This window comes from Tachyglossus aculeatus, chromosome X1, assembly GCF_015852505.1.
Source record: "Tachyglossus aculeatus isolate mTacAcu1 chromosome X1, mTacAcu1.pri, whole genome shotgun sequence".
Taxonomy (NCBI): Eukaryota; Metazoa; Chordata; class Mammalia; order Monotremata; family Tachyglossidae; genus Tachyglossus; species Tachyglossus aculeatus.
The window spans coordinates 120,897,187-120,916,628 of record NC_052101.1 but is presented as its reverse complement, the minus strand read 5'-3'; the positions used below and the strand labels follow the sequence as shown (position 1 = coordinate 120,916,628).

Genomic DNA, 19,442 nt, shown 5'->3' with positions numbered 1-19,442 from the left:
AAACAACCGCTTAAGGCCCAGTGTTACACAGCTTATAATGGGATAGAGTCCCAGTTTTGGGGGTTTTGGCCCTGAAAACACACCGCTTCCTGATTTAGAAGGATGTGAAGCGATTCAAAACAAGCCCACCTGGAGACAATCAATCAATCGTATTTATTGAGCGCTTACTGTGTGCAGAGCACTGTACTAAGCGCTTGGGAAGTACAAGTTGGCAACATATAGAGACAGTCCCTACCCATCATCATCATCATCATCATCATCAATCGTATTTATTGAGCGCTTACTATGTGCAGAGCACTGTACTAAGCGCTTGGGAAGTACAAATTGGCAACATATAGACAGTCCCTACCCAACATTGGGCTCACAGTCTAAAAGGGGGAGACAGAGAACAAAACCAAACATACTAACAAAATAAAATAAATAGAATAGATATGTACAAGTAAAATAAATAGAGTAATAAATACGTACAAACATATATACATATATACAGGTGCTGTGGGGAAGGGAAGGAGGTAAGATGGGGGGATGGAGAGGGGGACGAGGGGGAGAGGAAGGAAGGGGCTCAGTCTGGGAAGGCCTCCTGGAGGAGGTGAGATCCTCCTTATTGATTGATTTATTGATTAAATAAATTAATCAATCAATAAATACGATTGATTGATTGAGGTGAGCTCTGGGGTACAGCTGGAGATCGTGGGGGCAAGGGGGACCGTGCATTTAAATGGACTAGATCCCTTAAGATGAGGAGACCCCCTGGCTCCCCTTAGAAGTTGTCTTGGTTCGTGGCTCGTCCTAAGAGCTCGAGTGGTTTCCCGGGAGCCTTACTTAGCTCTGTCCCTTTAAGGAAGTCGGGGCGCCAGGCAGGGCCGCTTTCGCGGATGGACACTCGCCTCCACCAATCACAGCCACAGGACCGAATCAAGCCGCCAATCGGGGTGCGGCGAGGGCGGGACTAGAGCAGCTGATTCTGGAGGCCGAAGCCGTAGCGGCGGCGGTGGCGGTGGCGACTGGTGGTGGGGGTGGGCCACGGGACCCGGGGGTTGGCCTGGAGCAGGAGGCACGCGGCCCCGGGGATTCCTGGCACCTCGGTAACTTGCCCATCCCGGCTTCGTGGGATAAGGGTGATGGGGTCCAGTGCAGCCACTTGGGCCTCCCCCTAGGCGGTGGGGGGAGGGGGTCCAGATTTATTTATTGCCACAATTGCCACCCTCGGGTGTAGCCCTAAGCAGCTCTTGGTTCCCTTTGGTCTCGGCCCCAGATCTGGTATGGTCTGAACGGGAGGAGGGTGGAGGTGAGCACAAGCCCCCCCCCGCCCCCCCGGGAAGGAGGATTGTGTGTGTGTGTGGGGGGGGGGCAGGTTGAAAGGCCAGAAGGAACTTACATTAGGAGGTTAGTGGTCTTTTTGAGCAGCAGGCCAGTGACATGGAAGTCAGGGGGCGACTCCAGCAGGGATCGGTGCTATAAGGGGGTAAGGAGTGTATGTGTGTGTTGGGGGGAGGGTGCAGGACAGCCTCCCACTCGAGTTTTGCTTTTCCTTTTTAAAAGGAAAAGCACTTCCGCTTGCCATGTTCCAGCGAAGCTCCTGGACAGGGGTAGAAAAGGTTGGGCCGATGCTGCCCTCGAACAGGTGGACTGTTGCATGTTGTGTCTGGGCTGCCCTGGAAGCCTGAGTTCTGATGCGGGATCGGCAGGAGCTGGGAGTGGGGGGAAATGGAATTTCCCGTGGGGTTCAAGACTTACTGAGCCCCCAAACTCCGGGAGTGGAGACTTTCATTCCAGCGAGGATAGGCACCTTTTGTTGTCCTTGACTTATGATCTCTCAGGGGAGCCAGCTAGGCTCAAACAGAGGCTGAATTTTTAAGGGCCAGATTTAGGAGGAGCAGAGATGCCAGGGAAGGTGATGCTACTGTTCCCCGTGGGATAGTTAGTGTTTTCAGTCTTTAATGTTGGTAGTTTGGCAGCCTGCACCTCTGGTTATAGATTCCCCAGGTTCCAGCCCGATACCATCAACCTCTGGTAAATGTTTGACCACCTCTCAGGCCTCTGTCTAAACATTTCTGTGTCCCAAGTTTTGCAGTGCTCCCTGGCCAGGGCTTCCGGGAGCCTTAATTGGGACTTTATTGCTCCTTATTCTCAGGAGCAAGGAGGGGAATGTTGGGTGCTTTGCTGCCCCGGTTTGGGAGGGAAAGGGGGGGAAAAGAAGTCTCTTGAGGCATATATATCATCTGAAATGCCAGAGCCCTGGTAGGTGCCAGATGGGTACCCTGAGTTAAAGGTACAGGTCAGGGACCTCTCCTCTTTTCCATAAAAGCCACTGTAGTCCTTTCGGTTCAGGAATTGGGTGGGGGTTGGACCTGCCCTCTGTGTTAACCAAAAGTATTTAGTAAGTAGCTCAGAGTATGCGTTTGTGCATGCGTGCACGCACACTGGGTTCCAGGCTCTCCATCAGAGACAGCGTTCTTCAAGAGCCATGGCATCTGGTGCAGAGTCTCCCTCAGTAAGGATGGACTCCATCCCCTCACCCTCCGAAGTGGCCACACAGCTGGAAGGAGGAGAGGACTTTGAGGTGCTGGATGAAGAGGAGGAGGACCTGAGCGAGCTACCTCCATTGGAAGATCTCAGAGCGGCCCCAGCCCAGGCCCAGAGCACTGGAAACGAGGAGCCCTCCGTCCCAGAAGAAGCCGGAGGGCCGGAGATCACCCAGGATGAATGGCTGGATGTTTTGGGTAAGGAGCACTTGGGAGCTAGTTTTGGTTTTCATCGAGAGCAGAGGGTGCCTCTGGGGTGACAGCGACATCGTACAGTGGGGCTGGGGATAGTGAGCCAGGGGATCCATAATAATGATTATGGGCCAGGGGTGGGGTGAATATCAAGTGCTGCTCAAAGGGTAAATTGATTTAGATGGACCTGCCAAGCACCGTTGTAAGCCCCGGGGTAGATACAAGTTAATCGGGTTGAACACAGTCCCTGTCCCACATGGGGCTCACAGTCTCGATCCCTGTTTTGCAGATGAGGTAACTGAGGTCCAGAGAAGTGAAGTGATTTGCCCAGGGTCATACAGCAGGCATGTGGTGGAGCTGGGATTGCTAAACCACACTGCTCCTAGGTTAACCTCCCCTTTGGCCTTGCTGTGACTTCTGGGAAGACTCCTGAAAAACCATGCACGATGCTATTATTGAATCAGTTCAATCAGTGGTATTCAGTGCTTAGAACGGTGCTTGGCACATAGTAAGCGCTTAACAAATGCCATTGTTATTATTGAGCGCTCACTGTGTGCAGGGCAGTGGGCTAAGCACTTGGGAGAGTACATCACCACAGAGTTAGTAGACACGTTCCCTGCCTGCAACAGGCTTCCAGTTTACAAGGGGGAGCAGACATTAATAGAAATAAATTACGGGTGTGTACATAAGTGCTGTGGAGCTGAAGGTGGGGAGAATATCAAGTGCTCAAAGGGCATATTGATTTAGATGGACGTGAAGCAATTCAGCGTCTTGTTGCCAACAGTGGCAGGAAACTGGAGGAGTGGTGAGGTGGGTGCCGTCCGAAGCAGCGTGGCTCAGTGGAAAGAGCCCGGGCTTGAGAGTCCCCCCCCCCCGCCCCAGCACTTAGAACAGTGCTTTGCACATAGTAAGCGCTTAACAAATACCATTATTATTATTATTAACGGTATGTATTGAGCACCACTGAGTGCGGGGCACTGTGCAAGGAAATGTGACAGAAGTAAAAGACACGGTCCTTGTTCTCTCTAGACTATAAGCTCATTGTGGGCAGGGAATGTGTCTGTTTATTCTGCTCTCCTAAGCACTTAGAACAGTGCTTTGCACATGGTAAGCACTCAGTAAATACAGTTGAATTAATGAAGGAAGGGACTTTCACTCTACTGGGGGAGACGAGCGGACATAAGTTGCAAATGATAATAATGATGGTATTTGTTAAGCGCTTACTATGTGCAAAGCACTGTTTTAAGTGCTGGGGGGGATACACGGTGATCAGGTTGTCCCACGTGGGGCTCACAGTCTTAATCCCCGTTTTCCAGATGAGGTAACTGAGGCACAGAGAAGTTAAGTGACTTGCCTAAAGTCACACAGCTGACAAGCGGCGGAGGCGGGATTAGAACCCATGACCTCTGACTCCCAAGCCCGTGCTCTTTCCACTGAGCTACGCTGCTATGGTAGCTAAGAGTAAGCATGTAGATACTAATTGTGAAAATGAAACTCAGGAACTAAATAAGATCTCTACCCATGAATGTTAAGGAGACCGATGAGGCCTCTTGGAGGAGGTGCCTTTTTAAGAAGGTTTTGAAGGAGAACAAGGACATGGTTTGGCAGGTTTTGAGGAAGGAGGGAGTTTGGTACAGTGGTAAAGGTGTGAACAATGAGATGGGAGAGTCAACAGTGGGAAGCAGCTGAGGTCTAGGGGATAAAGCATGGGCCTCGGGGTCAGAAGACCTGGGTTCTAATCCTTGCTCCACCATTTGTCTGCCGTGCAAACCTGGTCAAGTCACTTAACTTCTTTATACCTCACCCACCACCTCTGTAAAATGGGGATTAAGACTGTGAGCCCCTTGTGGGACAGGGACTTTGTCCAACCTGATTAACTTGTATCTTCCCCAGTGCCTGGTACGTAGTAAGCACTTAGCAAATACCATTACTGTTATTGTTAATTCATTCATTTATTGAGCACTTACCGTGTGCAGAGCACTGTACTAAGCGCTTGGGAAGTACAAGTCGGCAACACATAGAGATGGTCCCTACCCACCAACGGGCTCATAGTCTAGAAGGGGGAGACAGACAACAAAACAAAAGTTGTAGACAGTTGTGAAAATCATCAGAACAAATAGAATTATAGCTATGTGCACATCATTAACAAAATAAATAGAATAGTAAATATGTACCAGTAAAATAGAGTAATAAATCTGTACAAATATATACAAGTGCTGTGGGGAGGGGAAGGAGGTAAGGCTGGCGGGGGGATGGGGAGGAGGAGAGTGCCTGGCACATAGTAAGTGCTTAACAAATACCATTTAAAAAAAAAAAGAACAAGTTACTGCTATATCCTCCCCTGTGGTAACTCTGTTCTTTTAGTTCTTTTTCACGCAGTGCTGTTGAATATGAATGCTGATGGTAGTAGTAGTAATAGTGTTTATAGCACTTACTGTTTGCAGGGTTCTGTACTAAGCACTGGGAAAGAGTACAAGGTTGGGAATTAGACACAGCCCCTGGCCCTCAGGGAGCTCCCAAACTTAGAGAACCCTTGTACCTCACAGTGTCACTCTGAGCAGAGTACAAATGTTGGGTGTGTTGTGCATAAGCCTGGTCCCTGAGCAGTGTCAACAAACAAAGCTCCTGTTTTTATATTGACAAGTTACCCCTCAAATAGATACATTACAGAGCATCATTACCTTAAATACTGCAATATATTAGCACTCTGCTGGGAAGTAGTAGAAATAGGGAGCCCGGCCTGCAGCGACCAGATAGCTCTGAGCAGTCAAGTGTTGCAAAGAGCAAATAGCCTAAGAGCCTAAAGTCTGGCAGTTCTCAGATGAGCATTAAATCAGTGCATACAAAGCTTTATGCATACATACATTAATACATAATCTTTTATTTTTGGTACATATTGACATTGCTCTATGATCAGGCAAGGTAATAATTTGTGTTAATCATACTGTGTTTCACTTTCAAAATATGTTCATATTGTTGGAAAGCATGAATGCACCTTGCATTATTTCCCCTGAAAAGCTATGCTTCCATCAGCACACTTTTGCCTAATGATCTGTTTTTATGGAACCAACAAAGAACACTAACTGGGGGTTTTCAGAACAGGTCGAAGTATAGCTTGGGAGGGAGTGAAGAGTACAAGCTGGAGTGTAACGAGAGGCGAGAGTGGATAGGCAAGAGGGAGAAAGTTTTCCCCCCTTTAGACTGTGAGCCCGCTGTTGGGTAGGGCCCGTCTCTATATGCTGCCGACTTGTACTTCTCAAGCGCTTAGTACAGTGCTCTGCACACAGTAAGCGCTCAATAAATACGATTGAATGAATCAATGAATGAATGGTGGAGTGCCTTGAAGCCTAGGATTAAATAGTCTAGGTCTTTTTAAAAGAGAAGTGGGTAGCCATTGGAGGTTTTTGAGGAGGGAAGTGATGTCTCATCTTCAAATGATATTTGGAGCATGAGAAACTACGTGTAGGAGAGATTGAAGAGGGGAGGCACTTGAGGCAAGGAATCCAGTAAGGGGGCTGATGCAGTAATTTGGCAGGAGGTGACAGGGGCTTGAACCTTCCCGTCTCACAAGCCCGCAACCTTGGTGTCATCCTCGACTCCGCTCTCTCATTCACCCCTCACATCCAAGCCGTCACCAAAACCTGCCGGTCTCAGCTCCGCAACATTGCCAAGATCCGCCCTTTCCTCTCCATCCATACTGCTACCCTGCTCATTCAAGCTCTCATCCTATCCCGTCTGGACTACTGCATCAGCCTTCTTTCTGATCTCCCATCCTCGTGTCTCTCTCCACTTCAATCCATACTTCATGCTGCTGCCCGGATTGTCTTTGTCCAGAAACGCTCTGGGCATATCACTCCCCTCCTCAAAAATCTCCAGTGGCTACCAATCAATCTGCGCATCAGGCAGAAACTCCTCACCCTGGGCTTCAAGGCTGTCCATCACCTCGCCCCCTCCTACCTCACCTCCCTTCTCTCCTTCTACAGCCCACCCCGCACCCTCCGCTCCTCCGCCGCTAATCTCCTCACCGTACCTCGTTCTCGCCTGTCCCGCCATCGACCCCCGGCCCACGTCATCCCCCGGGCCTGGAATGCCCTCCCTCTGCCCATCCGCCAAGCTAGCTCTCTTCCTCCCTTCAAGGCCCTACTGAGAGTTCACCTCCTCCAGGAGGCCTTCCCAGACTGAGCCCCTTCCTTCCTCTCCCCCTCGCCCCCCTCTCCATCCCCCCATCTTACCTCCTTCCCTTCCCCACAGCACCTGTATATATGTATATATGTTTGTACATATTTATTACTCTATTTATTTATTTATTTATTTTACTTGTACATATCTATTCTATTTATTTTATTTTGTTAGTATGTTTGGTTTTGTTCTCTGTTTCCCCCTTTTAGACTGTGAGCCCAATGTTGGGTAGGGACTGTCTCTATATGTTGCCAATTTGTACTTCCCAAGTGCTTAGTACAGTGCTCTGCACATAGTAAGCGCTTAATAAATACGATTGATGATGATGATGATGATGATGAACCAGAGTGGGGAGGAAAAGAACAATCCATGAACTGACAGGATTTAGAGACAGACCGAATGTGGGAGGTGTAATGGAGAAGGGGGAGGATGGTGGTGTTGACTTTGATCAGTCAATAGGTGTTATTTTTGGGACGCTGACTGTGTGCAGAACACCGGACTCAGTGTTTGGGAGACAACAATACAGTAGAGTTTGTAGGCACAATCCTGCCCTCAAGGAGCTTACAGGCTAGTGGACTTTGATGAAAGAGTTGGGAAGACACATCAGTTCAGGAGGGAAAATGAGGGGCTCAGTTTTTGCCGTATTGAGTTGGTGTTGGCAGGTTGTCTTAAGTGGCGGGTTCCCGAAGACAAGAGATTGATTGATTTGGGGGGTTGTAAAGCAGGCAGGTGAGAGAACACCGCTAGACATGTATATCTGGGAGTCTTCTACATACAAGTGGCAGCTGAAACTGTGTGAGCAGATGAGTTCCTTGAAACAGCGAGTGAAGAGTGAGAAGCATAAAGAATCCAGATCAGATCCTTGTGGGAAGGTGAGGGGAAGATGAGGATCCAGCAAAGGATACTGAAAAGAAGTTAGCGAGGTAGAAAGAGAACGGGAGAGTGTATTATGATATGTAATTTATTTTCTAGTCTGTCTTCCCCCTCTGGGCTGTAAGCTCCTTGTGGGCAGGGATCGTGTGTACCTACTCTATTGTATTGTGCTCTCCCAATCGTTTAATACAGTGCTCTGCACACAGTCAGCGCTCAATAAATATGATTGATAGGGTCCGCAGAACCAGGTCCAGAGGGAATTTCTCAGAGGAGGTAGAGGCCACCTGTGGCAAAGGCAGCTGAGAGGTGGAGGATGATTAGGACAATCAAGACCGTGAGCTCGTTGCGGATGGGGAATGTGTGTACCAACTCCATTCTGTCGTACTCTCCTAAGTGCTTAGTACAGTGCTGTGCACACAGTAAGCGCTTAGTAAATATGATTGACCTTTGGATAGACTCCACTAGATTGAGCTAGAAGGAAGTAATTCTAGGCCACGGTGAACGTCGTCCCGGTAGAGTGAAAGGGGCAAAATCCAGATAGCGGGGCACTGAGCAGAGAGTTGGTGGAGGGGAAGTGGCCATCTAGCAACCCCGGCTTGTCTTCTACATGGACTGCTTATCCGTGAATTTCTTCAGACCCGTCTTGAGCCTGTTGATATTTTCAGGCCGGCGGCACTTCCTGTGGTAACAAATTCCATATGTTTGCCACCCAGTGGGGGGAAGAAGTGTTTCCTTTACTTTGTTTTGACCCTACCCTCTTCGAACTTCTTTGGCGCCATGGGATTTGGTGAATAATAATTCCAGTCGGTCCCATTCAAACCCTTCATGATTGTGCAAACGTCAGTCTCCTTCCCACTTGGTTTTCATCTTTCCAGACTGGAGAGTCCTAATCTTTTCAGCGGACCTTCCTGCAAAAGTGTCTCCATCTTCCCGATCATCTTGGTTGCCCTTCTGTGTATCCCAGCAGCATCAGTAGTAATAGTTGTGATGTGTTTATTCTGAAGCCTGGGGAAAGTACAGGGTAAACAGATTAGTTCTATGGGGCACACAATCTAAATGGGGTTGAACAGAGGGAAGGAACAATAACTGGGGAAAACAAAAAGAATACATTACAAAGTCCACTCTCCAAGACTACTACATCGAGCCCAGTAACTAAAGACAGGTAGGTTATATCTCCAGGCACCTACCCTAGCCTTCTTCGGGCTGTATTCCTCCTGCGGGTGTACCAGAGTGTTACATGGTGGCATTCGAGTTGCCTGTTACTCTCCTAATTTTCAAAATCTTCCTGTCTTCCCCACACCAGGAAATGGTCTGCTCAAGAAGAAGACATTGGCGCCTGGCCCCCCAGGGGCTGAGCGACCAAGAAAAGGCCAGGAGGTGACCATCCAGTTCAAGATGATGTTGGAGGATGGAACCCAGGTGGAAGAGGAGTCCAGCCTCACCTTCACCCTGGGAGACTGTGATGTTATCCAGGTAGGAGGGGTGGCTTGGAGACCAGCCCCCTAGCAGGGAGAGGGCAGGCTCTGGGGAGAAGGCTGGTCAGAGGAGCGCAGGGGACTGGTTAGTACCTGCTCTGTGTTCTCTCAGCTCCTCCCTCCATGTCGTTTCCCCACCCCCCAGGCTCTGGACCTGTGCATTCAGCTCATGGATGTGGGTGAGACCGCTCTCATCACCTCGGATTCCAAGTACTGCTATGGCCCTCAGGGCAGGTGAGGCCTTGCCGGGAGGAGCCAGCAGGGGTTGAGGGGGTGAGGAGCCCGCTGGAAGAGCCTTGATTGGGCCGGAAGGCCCAATTCTCCCCCTAGTTCTAGCTCCATTCCCGTGTCCGTGGACAGTGGCCCCGTTGAGCCACAGGGACACCTCCCGCACTTCCTCACTTCTGGCCTGGCGCCGGGCACGCTGGAGACGTGGGCGCTGCAGGGGTCTGACCGGCTTGGGCTCCACGGTGATGATCCATCTCAGCCCCGGGGGCTTGTGTCTCTCTCACAGGTCCTGGGAGACCCAGAGTCCAGACAGGGCTGTGTTAGGGAGTGGCGAGGCTAGGAGAGGGGAGGTGGGGGAAGGGATGAGAGGAAGAGGCGAGCGTGGGCACCGCAGTGAGGCCATTCCTGCTTAGGGCTGCTAGCGCTGCCTAACCTCAGGGCAGCTGGTCGAAGCCTAACCAGGCTGAAGAGACGCGGGACCCTGCTGCACCTGGGGTCCACTTCCCCGGTACGTGGGGTGGTGGAAGGTAGAGTTGTGGCCTGTTGTCCCCTGGTGGAGCCAACCTGACCCCTGGCTGGGGTAAGAGCCATTCTGTCTGGGTCATAGGGCCGAGGAGAGTCAGTGCCACAAAGTCCCTGAGGCCTGGAAGCCCCTCTAGCCTCCCGGCTTGGGAGGAGGGCGAAGGAAGGACCCAGAGGGCGAGGGAGGCTGTTCAGTAGCTGAAGCCGGACCCTGCCCCACAGCAGGAGTCCGTCCATCCCACCCCATGCGGCCCTGCGGCTGGAGGTGGCCCTGCGGATGGCAGTGGATGGGCCCGACTTGGAGTTGCTGAGCGGGCGGGAGCGGATCGCACTAGCGGACCGCAAGCGGGAGTGTGGGAACGCCCACTACCAGCGCACGGATTTTGTGCTGGCCGCCAACTCCTATGACCTCGCGCTCAAGGCCATCAACTCCAGTTCCAAAGGTGCCGGCCAGCCCCCTGTCACCCTCCCCTCTGTCCCACCCCCTGTACTCCCCCCTCACCCCAAGAGAGGGGGAGGGGCCCCTGCGGTCCTCTCCCAGTGCTGAGGGGCAGGCAGTGCCGCTGTATCTGGAGGCTGGGCCAGCGCCCAGATGGTCTCCCCAACCTGGCAAAGGGGTCAGGATGGAGAGGGAGGATCTGAACTGGAGGTTGTGGGGTTACTCTGAAGGGGCTGTGCCCCAGAGGGGTCGGAGCTTGCCGCCTCCACCCTCTCCTCCTCCTCCTCCTCCTCCTCCTCCGTCCTTCCAGTTGACATCAGTCCCGAGGAGGAGGGGGAGCTTCTGGAGCTGCGGGTCAAGTGCCTCAACAACCTGGCGGCTTCCCAGCTCAAGCTGGACCACTCTGGGGCCGCTCTGCGCTCCTGCAATATGGTTCTGGAGCTCCAGCCGGACAATATCAAGGCCCTCTTCCGCAAGGGCAAGGTGAGCCCGGGGGGGGGGGGGGGGGGGGGGGGGAGGGTTGGGGGAGGGGGAAGGGGTGGGAGGCTGAGCAAGCACAGCTGTGCTTGACCCTGAGGGCCAACTGTCCCTTGGCCCACAGGTTTTGGCACAGCAGGGGGAGTACAGCGAGGCCATTCCCATCCTGAGAGCTGCCCTGAAGCTGGAACCGTCCAACAAGGTGAGCCGCCTCTGCGGGGGAAGAGGGGCGGTTTCCTGACAGGTAGCCACATACAGACAGAATTGTGACTCCTCCCCCCCCCCAACCCCCCTGCACTCCCCATCCCGATCTACACACGTCCCTTTTCCCAAGCCTGTTCATTCCTCTCTTTCCATACATATCTATAAATGGTATATTGTATATGATTTATATTAATGCCTGTCTCCCCCTCTAGACTGTAAGCCTGTTGTGGGCAGGGAACAGGTATTCTTCCAAGTGCTTAGTCCAGTGCTCTGCACACAGTGAGCGCTCAATCAGTACCATTGATCGATTGATTCTGGATCATCCTCCTTATGGCCCCAGAGCTTGGAGAGGTGGAGACTGGAGCTAGTAAAAGCACTGTGGGGCATAAACTCCTACAGCTGGGAGGGACTGTGGGGGTTTGGTAGTCTGGGACCACTTCCAAGTATCCAAGACCGATGCCTATCTAGCCCAATAAAGGAATGGGGACTTCTCAGAAACCCCATCCATTGTTTCATCAATTACCCTTATCGATGGGAAGTTCTTCCTTAATAGCTAAGAACGCTTTCTTGAACAGACCACAGAGCATGTGCGTGGTTTCCATTGAAGGTGCAAAGTACAGACGCAGAAGTTCCCTGCTTGCTTTCCTCCCTTCTTCTGTGCCCCTCTCCTCCACCCCAGAAGTCAGGCTAGGCCAAAAGGGGGGAACCCCGCTCCTTCCCTGCAACCCAGGTGCTTTGTCTTGTCTTATGCCGTCAAGTCATTTCCGACCCATAGTGACTCCACGGACACATCTCTCCCAGAACGCCCCGCTCTCCATCTCCAGTCGTTCTGATAGTGTATCCATAGAGTTTTCTTGGTAAAAATATGACTCTCTCCTGTGCTGCTGCTGCCCAGCAGGGGTGAGTTTTGACTTGCAGCAGATTGCCTTCCACTCGCTAGCCACTGCCCAAGCTAGGAATGGAACGGGCAGGCCTCTGCTTGAGTCCCCCCTATTTCAGCAACAAATAGAGACAGTCCCTACCCAACAACGGGCTCACAGTCTTAATCCGACTGTGGTCACACTTGGGTGCCTTGTTCTTGCCTGTCGACCCCTGGCCCACATCCTACCTCTGACCTGGAATGCCCTCCCTCCTCACATCTGCCAAACTAGCACACTTCCCCACTTCAAAGCCCTACTGAAAGCTCACCTCCTCCAGGAGGCCTTCCCAAACTAAGCCCCCTTTTCCTCTTCTCCTCCTCCCCTCCCCATCGCCCCGACTCCCTCCCTCTGTTCTACTCCCCTCCCCGCCCCACGGCACTTGTGTATATATGTACATATTCTATTTTACTAATGATGTGTATATGTCTATAATTCTATTTATTTATATTGATGCTATTGATGCCTGCTTGTTTTGTTGTCTGTCTTACCTCTTCTAGACTGTGAGCCCGTTGTTGGGTAGGGACTGTCTCTATTTGTTGTTGAATTGTACTTTCCAAGGGCTTAGTACAGTGCTCTATGCACAGGAAGTGCTTAATAATAATAATAATAATGATGGCATTTGTTAAGCGCTTACTATGTGCAAAGCACTGTTCTAAGCACTGGGGAGGTTACAAGGTGATCACGTTGTCCCATGGGGGGCTCACAGTCTTAATTCCCATTTTCCAGATGAGGTAACTGAGGCACAGAGAAGTTAAGTTAAGCCTTCTCTTAACTTAAGAAGTTAAGCCTTCTCTCTGATCTCCCATCCTCGTGTCTCTCTCCACTTCAATCCATACTTCATGCTGCTGCCCGGATTATCTTTGTCCAGAAATGCTCTGGACATATTACTCCCCTCCTCAAAAACCTCCAATGGCTACCGATCAATCTGCGCATCAGGCAGAAACTCCTCACCCTGGGCTTCAAGGCTCTCCATCGCCTCGCCCCCTCCTACCTCACCTCCCTTCTCTCCTTCTACTGCCCAGCCCGCACCCTCCGCTCCTCCACCACTACTCTCCTCACCGTACCTCGCTCTCGCCTGTCCCGCCATCGACCCCCGGCCCACGTCATCCCCCGGGCCTGGAATGCCCTCCCTCTGCCCATCCGCCAAGCTAGCTCTCTTCCTCCCTTCAAGGCCCTGCTGAGAGCTCACCTCCTCCAGGAGGCCTTCCCAGACTGAGCCCCTTCTTTCCTGTCCCCCTTGTCCCCCTCTCCATCCCCCCATCTTACCTCCTTCCCTTCCCCACAGCACCTGTATATATGTATATATGTTTGTACATATTTATTACTCTATTTATTTTACTTGTACATATCTATTCTATTTATTTTATTTTGTTGGTATGTTTGGTTCTGTTCTCTGTCTCCCCCTTTTAGACTGTGAGCCCACTGTTGGGCAGGGACTGTCTCTATGTGATGCCAATTTGTACTTCCCAAGCGCTTAGTACAGTGCTCTGCACATAGTAAGCGCTCAATAAATACGATTGATTGATTGATTAAGTGACTTGCCCAAGGTCACACAGCTGACAGTTGGCGGAGCCGGGATTTGAACCCACGATCTCTGACTCCAAAGCCTGTGCTCTTTCCACTGAGCCACGCTGCTTCTCTATACGGTTGAATGAATGAAGACTGGGTTTCGGGGAAGCAGCATGGCCAACGGCAAGAGCACGGGCTTGGGAGTCAGAGGCCGTGGGTTCCAATCCCGGATCCACCACCCGTCGGCTGTATGACCTCGGGCAAATCACTTCACTTCTGTGTGCCTCGGTTACCTCATCTGGAAAATGGGGATTAAGAGTACGGGCCCTGTGTTTGGAAGGGTGGGCCAGACCCTGGAATTTTCAGTTCCTTGAGGCTGCCCTCTGTCTTCCACCTTCCCTGCAAGGGCTAGGGACTGCACCAACCACTCCGGGCCCTTACTGGGGTCCCTTTGTCAGTACTCCTCGGCTCCCCATAGTGAAGCCCCAACTTGTACTTCCCAAGCGCTTAGTACAGTGCTCTGCACACAGTAAGCGCTCAATAAATACGATTGAATGAATGAAGCCCAGCCTGGAAAGGAGGCCGAGAGTGCCAGGTTGTGCCAGCAGGGGGTGCTGTCCTGTCAAACCAGAGGGGGCGCCAGGCTCCTTCCTGCCAAGTCCATGGCTCTTCTAATAGCTGGAAAGGGGAGCATCCTTGCCGGCTAGGGATTTTTGGGATTTGAGGGAGAGGGGAATGACTCTTAAGAGCTTTACTCTGCTCAGTCGCCATCTGGACTGAGCTGTGCCCTGCCTCCCTTCTATCTCCCAGGGTCCATCTGAGTGGGACGGGCCCCCGATGGACTGGGGTCCTGCCCTGAGAGCCTGGAAAGGGATTGCCCAGACCGCAAGCCCCCCCTTTCTCCAAACTCTTGCTCTTTTATCTCTCTGACTAGTCACTAGTGTAGCTGTCCCTCAGTATAGATTGCCCTGCCTTCCCACAGAACCCTGTTTAGTCTTAGAGGCCCTCCTGAGGCTCAGGAAAAGGCTTTGTGGGGCCTTGTTCTGGTAGGTGGCAGGGTTCAGAGGTCACCTTCCGTAGGGAGGCAGTTCAGGTTCAGAGGCCTCTCTTTCCCCCTTGGGGAAGTTGAGTCTTCCTTCTTTCGCCAGGGCTCAGGAACTTTGCCCAAGACCCCAGAGATCATGGTATCCCATGACCCCCTGTCTTGGCAGTGGATCCCAGATGAAGGGCTGGTAGCCATTTGCCACCCAAGGCAACTGAAGCCCTGACTGGAGAGGCTCCAAACTCCATCCCAGGACTGGGGGCCCGCAGAATTGGATTTAGAGCCCAGATAGCAGCTTGGTCTGGTGGAAAGAGCGCAGAACTGGGAGTCGGAAGATCTGAGTTCTAATCCCAGCTCACCATTTGCCTGTTGAGTGACCTTGGGCAAGTCACTTAACTTAGCTGGGCCTCAGTTTTTTTCATCTGTAAAATGGGAATATACTTATCGAGCCCCTACTATGGGCAGAGCACTGTACTAAGTGGTTGGGAGAGTACAGTAACGTTAGTAGACCTGATTCCTGTCCTTACGGAGTAAAAGGAGATAAAATACCAGCTCTCCCTCTTAAACAGGGAGCTGCATGTGGGTCAAGGATTGCATCCAGTCTGACTTTCTTGTATCTGTTCCATGCTTAGCACATTGTAAGTGTATAATAAATATCGTCATCATCTTTAAGTGTTTTGGCTCTCTCACTTGTGCCTTTGGCTATCCTCTCCAGGGACTGAGTGCTGCTATTTAATGATTTTTTTTTACGGTATTTGTTAGGCACTGCTTACATGCTAGGCAAGCTAATCAGGTTGGACATTTCCCACATGGGGTGCACAATCTTCATCCCCATTTTACAGATGAGGGAACTGAGGCACACAGAAGTTAAGCGGCTCAGTGGAAAGAGCCCGGGATTTGGAGTCAGGGGTCATGGGTTCAAATCCCGGCTCCGCCAACTGTCAGCTGTGTGACTTTGGGCAAGTCACTTGACTTCTCTGGGCCTCAGTTACCTCAACTGTAAAATGGGGATTAAGACTGTGAGCCCCCTGTGGGACAACCTGATCACCTTGTAACCTCCCCAGCGCTTTGAACAGTGCTTTGCACATAGTAAGCGCTTAATAAATGCCATCTTCCCCTTCTGTTCTCTATCTACACTCACTCCCTTGGTGAACTCATTTGCTCCCATGGCTTCAACTATCATCTCTACGCTGATGACAACCAAATCTACATCTCTGCCCCTGCTCTCTCTCCCTCCCTCCAAGCTCGTATCTCCTCCTGCTTTCAGGATATCTCCATCTGGCTGTCTGCCTGCCATCTAAAACTCAGCATGTCCAAGACTGAACTCCTTATCTTCCCTCCCAAACTCTGCCCTCTCCCTGACTTTCCCATCACTTTTGACGGCACTATCATCCTTCCCCTCTCACAAGCCCGCAACCTTGGTGTCATCCTCGACTCTGCTCTCTCGTTCAGCCCTCGCATCCAATCCGTCACCAAAACCTGCCGGTCCCACCTCTGCAACATCACCAAGATCCGCCCTTTCCTCTCCATCCAAACCACTACCCTGCTCGTTCAATCTCTCATCCTATCCCAACTGGATTACTGCATCAGCCTCCTCTCCGATCTCCCATCCTCCTGTCTCTCCCCACTTCAATCTATACTTCATGCTGCTGCCCGGATCATCTTTGTGCAGAAATGCTCTGGGCATGGTACTCCCCTCCTCAAAAATCTCCAGTGGCTACCAATCAACCTACGCATCAGGCAAAAACTCCTCACTCTGGGCTTCAAGGCTCTCCATCACTTCGCCCCTTCCTACCTCACCTCCCTTCTTTCCTTCTACAGCCCAGCCCCCACCCTCCGCTCCTCTGCCGCTAACCTCCTTCCACTGTGCCTCGTTCTTGCCTGTCCTGCCGTCGACCCCCGGCCCACGTCCTCCCCCTGGCCTGGAATGCCCTCCCTCCGCACATCTGGCAAGCTAGCTCTCTTCCTCCCTTCAAAGCCCTACTGAGAGCTCACCTCCTCCAGGCAGCCTTCCCAGACTGAGCCCCCTCCTTCCCCTACCCACAGCACCTGTATATATGTATATATGTTTGTACATATTTATTACTCTATTTTACTTGTACATATTTATTCTATTTTATTTTGTTAATATGTTTTGTTGTCTGTCTCCCCCTTCTAGACTGTGAGCCCGCTGTTGGGTAGGGACCGTCTCTATGTGTTGCCAACTTGTACTTCCCAAGGGCTTAGTACAGTGCTCTGCACACAGTAAGCGCTCAATAAATACGATTGAATTAATGAATAAGCGGCTTGCCCCAGTGCACACAGCAGAGGTGGGATTAAAACCCACAGGTCCTTCCAACTCCCAGGCCCATTCTGTATCCACTAGGTCAAGCTGCCTCTCGGTTACTAGCCAAGGCAACTGGCGGGGGCTCTTAGAGACCGAGTGCGTCTTCACTTTCTCCCTCAGACGATCCACGCCGAGCTGTCCAAGCTGGTGAAGAAGCACGCGGCTCAAAGGGACACAGAGAGTGCCATGTATCGGAAGATGCTGGGTAACCCAAGCCCTAGTGGGTTGCCTGCCAAGTACCAGGCCAAAGGCCCCCGGGTAAGGAACTGGGGGTGGGGTAGTTTGCTTGTTTCCCCATAAGAACCTCGTGCTTGAAGCCACTGCCTACCCAAAGGAGGCCTGGCCAGGGGCTCAGAACTTGCAGCCACAGAATCACTGACTACTATTGTGCCCAGAACCATCCAGTTGGGCACTGAGGAGTCCCAGAGACAACTGTCCATCTAGGCTGTTTGCTTCAGGGGTCTGGAGTGGACGGAGGGCAGCAAAGTCCCCTCAGAGGGCCATGCTGGGCCTGGGCGAAAGCAAAGATGTCCTCTCCTGGGGCCCTTGGGGAGCTGGGCCCGGGGGCAAGAAGCCCTGCTGGCCCCCATTTGCCTTTGGCTCTGAGGCCCCTGTTTGCCTTTGGCTCTGAAGCCAGCCTCTCGGAGAGTGAGGAGCCACTCTGGGGCCAGTAGTTTGGAAGTTAAGGGACCGGTCCGGGTGGCTCCCACACTTTAGGTCCCACTGGGAAGTGAAAGGACTAACTGAGGATGTGGCTTCAAACACTGGGACCCCAAATTCAGGGTGGGGGCAGATCTGGGCTGTTGACCCTTCTGTGACCACCTCTGCTGAGGGAGCCCCAGGGCCGGGACTGTCCCTCCTTGTAGCAGTCCTGATTGGAAAGCCTCAGGGTGGGCAACAGGATGCAGAGAGGGCTAAACCTTTTCTTCCTTTTTCTCTCTCCACAGTCTATCCCTTGGAAGTGGCTCTTTGGGGCAACGGCCGTGGCCCTGGGCGGTGTGGCTTTGTCAGTCGTCATCGCGGCCAGGAACTGAGCAACAGGACCGGCCTCATCTCTCTCTTGTTCTGTGTCCCCTCTGGCCACCCTGCTCCCTCCCGCTCTCCTTTCCTCCCTCCTTCCCTCTGCCCCCAGCTCAGAGGCTAACTTGCCCCACCCCAGCTCACCTCCTGACCTGGATTTGGTGATGTAGCTAATTCCGGTCTGTCCGTTCCCCCCGCTCTCTGGTCCCTTATGGGGTCTCTCCTTCCTGGGTGAGATACTAGCTGAAGGTCACAGGGGATTGAGTGCAGGGATTGTGCCAAGGAGGCCCAGGGGGTGGTTTCTGCTTCCTCCAGGAGCTGGGCTGAGCCCTGCCTAGGTAGGGCAAGAAGGGAGCCTGGGGCTGCCCATAGTGGTGCTTTGGGGAAGGCCCGAATTGGCAGCAGGTGATTGGAATAGGGGCCGGGTGCCCAGGGAGGATGTCCCAGGGCAGTCCCTTGGCTGGAATATCTTGTTTGACACATGGCAAGAGGGGAGGGAGATTAGAAGCAGCTATTTTCCTACTGTACAGTCCTCCCCGCACCGGGGGTAGATTGTATTTTATGCTCTCAGACACAGGTCCCAGGAGAGGGCAGGGAAGAGCCACTGGCAAGGCAGGAATGGAAGCCCTGTGCAGGGGGCCGCTCCTGACCCTATACCCACTGCTACTCCCGCACCCCTCACCCAGCTGATGGCAGAGGCAGCGTGGATGCCCAGTAGTACCACCCCACTAAGTCGGGGCACCGGCCAAGCTCGGCTTGCCACAGCCCTAACAATTCTCTGACGAGGTCTCTTGAGAACTTACCTTCTGCGGGGGAATTCCCCTCATCTTTTCTTCTCCCCAGGATGAGAGGTCTGGATTTTCCCCTTTGGGGGTAGGGTGGTTTCTTCTTTTTTGTTTCTTAAGCGAGTGAGTGTGTGTGCCTCTCTCTCTCTCTCTCTCTCTCTCTCTCTCTCTCTCTCTCTCTCTCTGGCCCAGAGCTAATCCTGGTTCCCTTCTGTTGCCCTTGGTGTCAAAGCCTTCCCATATCCTGGATCTGGGCCTTTTGTCTTATCACACTAGGAAAATTCATATGGAATAAAGTCTGGATTACATTCTTGCAGGATCCCTGCTTCTTCCCTGAGTCTGTGTGGCGATGGGAGGAGAGCAGCAGTGACCTGGTTCCCGTTCCCTTTTTCTCACTCCTCCCCTTTCGCCTCCCCTTTTGCCTCGATGGCCTTGTGGAGGCAGCTGGTCTCTGGGTGAGACCTCAGGCCTCCCCCATTTCCCTTCACGCTTCCCCTCTGCCTTTTCACTCTTGAAGTTTCAACTCAGTCCCACTTGGGTTGCTCCGACCGCCCCAGGTTTGGGGAGGACAGTCTTGCTGGGCTGTTTTGCCCTGTGAACTCTCCCCCTCCCTCCTCTATCCCATACAGTTTCAGGGCTCAGTAGAGGGATAAGGCTCAAGCATCGGAGCGGGAAAGGGTAGGACTGCGTTGGGGATGCTGCTGCAACTGGCTTCCGAGCTCTGGG

General features: G+C 52.3%; 1 protein-coding gene across 2 annotated transcripts; it reads left to right on the top strand.

Annotated features, from left to right (window-relative positions):
* The first annotated feature begins 983 nt into the window (after positions 1-983).
* Positions 984-19,035, top strand: FKBP8 (FKBP prolyl isomerase 8). 2 transcript variants are annotated; one of them, XM_038739857.1, is made up of 9 exons: positions 984-1,085; positions 2,435-2,723; positions 9,073-9,242; positions 9,390-9,478; positions 10,220-10,437; positions 10,744-10,916; positions 11,035-11,112; positions 17,032-17,169; positions 17,859-19,035. In XM_038739857.1, exons 2-9 carry the CDS (start codon positions 2,468-2,470, stop codon positions 17,943-17,945), a joined length of 1,209 nt encoding a protein of 402 aa, XP_038595785.1. In that variant the 5' UTR covers positions 984-1,085; positions 2,435-2,467; the 3' UTR covers positions 17,946-19,035. The 2 variants fall into 2 exon arrangements, with proteins under 2 accessions (XP_038595785.1, XP_038595784.1); XM_038739856.1 differs by having other exon boundaries at positions 10,217-10,437.
* Positions 19,036-19,442: the final 407 nt, after the last annotated feature.

Excerpts from the sequence above, each read along its gene's own strand:
- FKBP8 (XM_038739856.1), top strand. The coding sequence starts at position 2,468 with ATGGCATCTGGTGCAGAGTCTCCCTCAGTAAGGATGGACTCCATCCCC. Across the intron at positions 2,724-9,072 it reads TGAATGGCTGGATGTTTTGG|GAAATGGTCTGCTCAAGAAG; the intron begins GTAAGGAGCACT and ends TCCCCACACCAG. Across the intron at positions 9,479-10,216 it reads TGCTATGGCCCTCAGGGCAG|CAGGAGTCCGTCCATCCCAC; the intron begins GTGAGGCCTTGC and ends CCTGCCCCACAG.